Source organism: Stegastes partitus, unplaced genomic scaffold, assembly GCF_000690725.1.
Source record: "Stegastes partitus isolate 25-593 unplaced genomic scaffold, Stegastes_partitus-1.0.2 Scaffold320, whole genome shotgun sequence".
In the NCBI taxonomy this organism is placed as follows: domain Eukaryota; kingdom Metazoa; phylum Chordata; class Actinopteri; family Pomacentridae; genus Stegastes; species Stegastes partitus.
The window spans coordinates 458473-465790 of NW_007578051.1; the positions used below are offsets into that span (position 1 = coordinate 458473).

General features: G+C 38.8%; 2 protein-coding genes and 1 long non-coding RNA gene across 3 annotated transcripts in view; 1 reads left to right on the forward strand and 2 right to left on the reverse strand.

Annotated features, from left to right (window-relative positions):
* The window catches only part of dgat1a (diacylglycerol O-acyltransferase 1a), an 18793-nt gene extending 16069 nt beyond the window's left edge, over positions 1-2724 (forward strand). Inside the window, exons 13-17 of the mRNA XM_008283595.1 lie at positions 73-185; positions 420-485; positions 654-741; positions 903-965; positions 1059-2724. Coding sequence (XP_008281817.1) covers positions 73-185; positions 420-485; positions 654-741; positions 903-965; positions 1059-1205 — 477 coding nt within the window. The 3' untranslated portion in view covers positions 1206-2724. The remainder of the gene's footprint in view (positions 1-72; positions 186-419; positions 486-653; positions 742-902; positions 966-1058) is intronic.
* A 1772-nt stretch (positions 2725-4496) lies between these two features.
* cfap20 (cilia and flagella associated protein 20) lies at positions 4497-6026 on the reverse strand. The gene is made up of 4 exons (XM_008283601.1): positions 5943-6026; positions 4910-4989; positions 4700-4811; positions 4497-4619 (listed from the first exon to the last, which is right to left on the reverse strand). The coding sequence occupies exons 1-4, from the start codon at positions 6024-6026 to the stop codon at positions 4497-4499; spliced, it is 399 nt and encodes a 132-aa protein (XP_008281823.1).
* An 819-nt stretch (positions 6027-6845) lies between these two features.
* Positions 6846-7278, reverse strand: LOC103358574 (uncharacterized). The gene is made up of 2 exons (XR_520261.1): positions 7187-7278; positions 6846-7016 (listed from the first exon to the last, which is right to left on the reverse strand). It is a non-coding gene; the product is annotated as an uncharacterized LOC103358574 (long non-coding RNA).
* Between the last annotated feature and the right edge of the window lie 40 nt (positions 7279-7318).

Genomic DNA, 7318 nt, shown 5'->3' on the forward strand with positions numbered 1-7318 from the left:
TCCTCTCCTCTCCTCACTTCCTTTCCTTTCCTCGTCTCCTCTCCTCTCCTCTCCTCTCCTCTCCTCTCCCAGGTTCCTAACCATCTGATATGGTTAATCTTCTTCTACTGGTTTTTCCATTCTTCTTTGAACTTTGTGGCAGAGCTGCTGCAGTTTGGAGACCGGGAGTTCTACAAGGACTGGTGGTGAGTAGAGCTCACACAGGATTAGCCGACACAGAAGCACATGTGTTCTGCACATAGAAACAGTCTGAACACATGTAAAGTCACTTAAACACTCCAAGCTAAGCAGACTGACCATTTGTCAGGAATAAAACCTTAATTCAAAATATGTATGAATTCATTCAGAACACCAAATAGCCTTGAAGTCCAATTCTGAAACTGTTGTTTTTTTGTTTGTTTGTTTGTTTTTTATTTCAGGAACTCGGAGACTGTCACCTATTTCTGGGCCAACTGGAACATCCCAGTGCACAAGTGGTGTCTGAGGTGAGTGTCAGGCTTTCTGTCATGAGTTAGATTGCATTTTTAACTGTGTTGGAGGTTTTGGCTTCATCTCTCATTGCAGTCTGTATGAAATAAAAACAATAGCACGCAATAGTAAATGCTCAAGGTGTTTTACTTTTTTATTTTTTAACTTTGCTTTTTGTTTTACAGACACTTTTATAAGCCAATGTTGAGGAGGGGAGTCAACAAGTTTCTGGCTCAGACTGCTGTCTTTCTGGTTTCTGCCTTCTTCCATGAGGTAAACCAACAGAACTTATCTCACAGTTCAACCTCTAACAGCTTTAAATGTGACTTTTGCTTCCATAGATGAAACATGCTGCTTTAGAAAAGTGTTTTATTAAGAAACAAAACGCATGTCTGGTCCTGTCAGTCTGAGTGTGTTGCCTTCTCCTTCCTCAGTACCTCGTTAGCGTTCCTCTGAAGATGTTCAGACTTTGGGCTTTTATGGGAATGATGGCACAGGTAAGACACATTGGATCATTAACCTCTTTCACTCGGTCACTCGTTCTCTCTCCAAATGTTTACACATGACCTCTGACCCTTTAACTCCTTCAGGTTCCTCTGGCTTGGTTCGTGGGCCGCTTCCTGAATGGAAACTATGGCAACGCAGCTGTGTGGATGTCACTCATCATTGGACAGCCCGTCGCTGTGTTGATGTATGTCCATGACTACTATGTCATTCACTACGGCAGCACCACATAGTACTGGACAAACACACATTCTCCGACACACACACACCAGCCTGCAGGATGAGACGATTAGAGAATGTGGAGCGAGTGAAGGTCGCAGCAATAGCGGGAAAATTGTGACTTTATTTACTTTTGCACTTCAAACAACTGGACCACAGTATGTCAGAAAACTATCTTGGATATTCAAACAACATGAGAGGTGCTTGATGTTAAGCTGGAGTCCACTTCAATAGGCTAAACATGCTGTACCTTTGTCAGCCTCCAATCTTTGTACACCTGGGCGTCCGTCTTCACCATCTGTCTGTGGCGTCGGATCTTCTCAAGTTTCTTAAATTATTAGAATCGAGCCCTCATTGTTAGCTTTGTCAGAAGTATGCTTTTATCTAAAGTAGATTTTGCTGAAACGTGGTGCTGAAGCTTGACTCAGAACTCACAAGCTCCAACAAAGGTTGGATGCATCGAATGAACCTCTTCTGCTTGAGCTTTGACAACAGTTTCTTGAACTTTAAACGTACTTCAACACATTCAAAGGTGGCAACACGGCTTGCAACCAAGCACTCCTCCTGAGTTGTGGATGTTTAAAAACGCACACACACCGCCAGGTGCAACTAATGTGAACCACTGCCGAGCGAGCACAGTACAGGACCCTGCCTCCGTAGAGCCAATATCAAAACCTTCTTTCTTTATCAGTGGCTGTAAAGTCGCTCTTTGTGTACCTGAAGGCAACACATACATTTTTAAAGCCCCTTTTCCCTCTACAAGCTAAGGCTTGAACAGTCCAGTTGTCCATTTAATATGTCTCCCGGTCTTCAAATGGACCACAGGGACAGTTTTTTACATGTATTCTGTATTCATATCCTAAATCCCTCTCTCTGTGATGCAACACATTTTCAAGTATGATGGACATATTAAAATAATATTAAAATGTCTGAAGGAAGCAAGGATCCCTCTCTAAAGAGTGAAGAGTAAAATGACAGTGTTCTGGCTTTATCTGTATAGTCATAGACTCTGTCTCCTCTCTCCTGTTTCTCAAATCCAAACAGAATCAATGCAAGCTCTTAGTGTAACAGCTCATGCTACAGGTGTTATCTGCCTTGGCTTTATTGTCTTCTGTCTGTGTTGACTTATCAGGTTTATTTTATACTCTGTATAATTTTATTTGTTAGTTTGTCTGTAAGCAGCTAATTTGTGCCATCTTGGAATCACTACTTTTGCTGTATTAGTGTGAAGTCAATGATTTAATGTAGTGTTTGATTTGTCGATTTGAACCAATGAATGTTCTTTTGCACTTTAAAGAGATGCATGCTGTCGACTAAAGCAATAGATTTCTATGAATGTATTCTTTAAGTTATATCAGTCATGTAAAGAAAACACACTTTGCTGGAATAATTTGTTCTGTAATTCGTCTCTTGACATTTTGTTTTATGTGGTTGGTTTAAGTTTGTTTAAAAGCCGCAGTAGTAACAATAGGTGATTCAAACAGCCTGTTCATGTTAGATGTTTTACAGTGTTTGTATTCCAAAAAAAAAAAAGTCTGTTTCTTGGTTTGACCTAAACGTCACCAGAGCCTGACGCTGCTGTACGACTATTGCCATAGAAGTTAAACGAGGAAGGTGTTTTGTTTTTGTATGTTTCCCAATATGCAGTGAGAATTGACTGAACATGACAAATGGAGCATGTGGTTTTGTAAAACTTGCTCTCTTCCCTTACCGATCACACTTCAGGGAAAACTCTGTTGTCAAACTGTAACACCAGTTCACAGAAAGACTGGCATTCCTTATTGAGAATAACAAGTGCCTACTGTAAAAATGTGCTTCGGTTTAAACAAATGCTAATATATATTTGAAGCCAAATACTTAGAGTAAATATAAAGAAAAAGAAAAGTAGTTTACCTTAACTTTATTCTATGTAGCAAGTGGACTCCTGAATACATGTTGATTTATTTGGGAACCTCAGATTTACTGCTCGAAGTTCTAATTCTCGTCCAAATGTTAATTTTTTTTAAAGCAGTAATTTCTTGTTTTCTTGAAAACAAAATACTATTTTGAAGGAGTTTTAATCGAGTCATGCATAAATCTTATTACCTTATTTCAGCGTGCCAATGGCAACTTTATTGTCGATTAATCTGACCCACTGTCATCAACAAATGTGGCCCAGTTTTGTGTCAGAGCTGTGGATTTTATAAGCTGCGTGACATACGTTCAGTCAGCGTGAACGTCTGAGGAGTATTTTTGAGGTCTTGGTCACCGTCCATTTAAATGCCAAGAGCTGTTGTCTGTGCAGTAATATAACAGATAAAGTGTCATCAGCACAGCTGTTCANAAAAAAAAGCAACCAAGCATGATGGGACCTGTAAACTAATATTTAATTGAACAACCCTTTGAGCCAATCACTGCAATCAAGTGTTTTCTGTAATTCTCAATCAGACTTGTGCACCTGTTGACAGGTATTTGGATTTCACTGCTCATCAGCAAAGTGCTCTAATTTGTCCAGGACAGTTTTGTTTGTTTTTTAAATTATTCTTTTCAACCGCAATTCAAAAGCAATGTCTTATTTCACTAAATTATAATTCAGCAAATTTTTATTTATTATTACTTTTTCAGTTTCTAGTTATTTGAGTGACTATCGTGAATTTAGCCTTTTCTTTAATGGAAGGGGATGAGTACATTTGAGGATGACCGAAGGTGGTCTGTCAGTGGTCAGTAATCAACAACGTACATACTTCAGGCAACATTAAAACTCATTTCTATCAAGAAACTACACAGACCTCTTTTAAATCACAGAATACCCTCTGTGTATATTATATCATGTGTATATTTGATATGTAGTTTTGCCTTATTTATTTTGCTGTACCTTACAGCTAGAAATATTCGCAAAAAGTCAGAGTATATGTTTATAATACACTGAGACTCACCAATAATAAGCAAAATCTGGGTTTCGGCAAAAGTGAAACAGGAGCTGAAGTTTAGTTTATTGCCTCCAGCTGTTTGCATAAATGTATTTTTTTTTAGTTTATTAAAAATTTGCAGCACTAGACAGCAGCAGGTCAACTCAACAACTGTAATGTAATTAAATACTTGTAATTATATGCCAAAATTATCCCTGACATCAAGACCAGGATAGGTTAGGATCTAATAAGTTCTGATTTTAGTTTTGTCCTGAGCGCAGTCCCTCCCCTCTGATGTGCTTACTAAAGTCAAACATATTTTTATGTCATGTCAAGTTTTTTTTTTTTACAGCAGAGATTTTTCCATTTCATAGTTTCAAACAGGTTATTGGCAGCAGTGACATTAGATACAACCTCCTAGTTCATTTGAGAGATNTCATCCAGCCTCATGGGCATGGTGCAGATAAACGGCTTCACTCGAGTCATGCTCTGATAGTTACTGGCACGAAATCGCCGCCGAACGTTTTTGTCATCCAACACCTGAGAGTTGCAAGAAGATGAGCATGAATGAATGTATTTACTGTATGTCAACAAGACAAGGACGGTGTCTGTATCTGTACCTGAACTTCAAATGTGAAATACTTCTTGAGATTCTTAATTATCATGACCAAAAAAGGAAGTTTGATGCCCAGTGTCTTCTTGGGGTCTGCAGGACATGTTATGTAGGTGGTACTGTAGGGAGGAGAGATGATAAAGGAGAGGGGGATGAGTGAGACTTGTGTTTGAATGAGTAAAGCTGAGCTGATGGATGAGTAAACACACAAACTCACCTGACGTTCGCTCCTTCAATCTCTAACACATTTGAGTGTATGTCATTGTCAGTGACTTTCTTGATGTGACCATTTCTCACCTGTGAACAAACAGAAGTAGATTTTTTTCTGGTTTAAATGAAGAAATCAAGCTGACTCTTGCAGGAAAAGGTGAGCTACCACCATCTTTTAGCTCTGCAGAGGGTCTAAGGATAGATGGTGCATTATGCTGTTATGTTGTAAAGCATTTTGCATTTTCACAAATAAAATAGAGGTTTCACAATTCACAAACTGTGTTTAAACGACTCTTTAGTCTGTTTCAGATTTGACCCGTCCAAGTATTTAAGATCTCCATCTGGTCTAATGCATTCTCGATGCAAAAAGCAGTGAAATGTGCCTTTCTACATTTCACACATAGAATTAGGGATTCACAAATCAGACACTGTGGTTTAAGTGATCTTCAACCCTTCTGCCACAATCTAGTTCAGATTTAGCTAGTTTTTATGTAATGGTTTTAAATCTAGACCTAATCTAATGTGTCCCTGATGCAAACAAAAAAGAAAAAAAAAGAAGAAGATAGTGAAATGTCCCTATTTGCGTGACCACACATGGAATAAAGACTTCACACATCAGAGGCTGTGCTTTTAAGAGTTTAGCCTCTCAGGGACAGTCTAGTCCAGATTTATCCAGCCTATATATAGCGGGTTAAATCTGGACCTAATGTGGTCTACATGTATTAAAGCACATAAATCCCTCTTTGTTGCAGTTGCACACATAGAATAAAGGTTTCACACATTTCAAATTGGGGTTCAGGCAGCATTAGGGTTTAGCTTATATGTTTAAAATGCAGATTTAAAAATGACACACTCACCAATACGATGGCTGTTTCATACGTGGTGGCTAAATAACACAGATTTACTCACCTGTCTGAACACAACATCTGAACTACGTGTCAACAGAGGTGACGGTTTTAGGAATAAATCACACGACAGCAGAGGCTTCAGCGCCACTAGCCAGGAGAGCTAATGAAGACACGGTTCGTTCCGCTGCTTACCTTCTTGTCCCATATCTGAAGCGGTTTGCTGCCGATGCTGTATAAGATGGACAAGAAGCCGCTCTGGAATGTGTTTTTGAACATCTTCTCTGAACTCAGCACACAGCGGCGGTGCACATGAGTGTGAGTCCGCTGAACCCGTTGCTATGCTGGTTGCTAGCAGGAGTTACGTTTGTTTACGGTTTATTTTTTACCGTTGGTTCCGTGCGGTGAGAAATAACCCGTCCCTCTACTAGATATTAAGATATTTCATTTATTTTAAAAGATTTGTGATTTTGTATGTTTTGACTTATCCCAAACACGAGTTTTTTCACAGAAACTTTCGTTATTTTGGGGCTGCAGGGGAACGGAACTCTCTTGCCGTTGTTCACACCGGTACCTATACGTTGAGGCATCTCTGTCGCCATGGTAACAAGAAGCAGCCGTCTCCGACCGTGGCCGGAAATAAACAAGGCGCGTATTTTAATTTTTTTTTTTTAAAAGTCTAAGAGGCCCAAATAACAATTACAAAGTGTGTTGATTTATTTAGGGAAACTAAATTATAATTTAATTTTAAGTTTTAAGCCACTTCTTAGAACACATTTTTATCGGAGAGCTTTTCCTGATTTTATCTAAGTTTTATGTTTTATAGCTTCCTGCTTTACTTGTGTGCATTCAACATTTATCAATTATTCTGTGTGCTTATTGTATTTTAATTTTTAATTAATTTTATTGGAATGCATTTTGTACCATTTTTTATGAAAACTGCTCTATAATAAAGGTTGTTATTATAATAAATATAATCAGTTGCAAAACAAGTTATTTCTGACATAAAGCTGCTGAACAATGTAGACCCTTATGTCAACTTGTCATAACAAGTTTTGCTTAAACTGCTATCCATTAAAAACACTGAGGACACATGAGTCCATAAAAAAAGTTTTATTGTGCAGAAAGCAACACAAGACTGTACTCAAAACTCATGGCTCCAAAATTACAATATCCCAATGTTTCAAAGTCCACCACACGTCTACACAGAGAAAGTCCAACATCCACATCACGTCAGGGGGGAACAGTGCAGGCTGACAGGATCTACTGCTGCAAGAAACAGACAGACGACGTGTTAGACACACTTCTAAACAGCACCTTCCATTATTTATAGCTGCCAAAAAATAAAGAGCAATATTTCTATATCTATCACTACTTGATCGATTGCAGGAATAATTCTGTGACTATACATTGTGCATGGTGAGGAGTTGTGTGCTTACTTTGGCCTTCTGGTTCTGGACAGGCAGGTAGAGTTTAAACTCTGCTGGGAGCTCATCCTCAGCGTACAGTCTGTCTGAGAAATACACCCTCCTTATGCGACAGTTGGCATGAATCTGAGGGGAAGATATGTC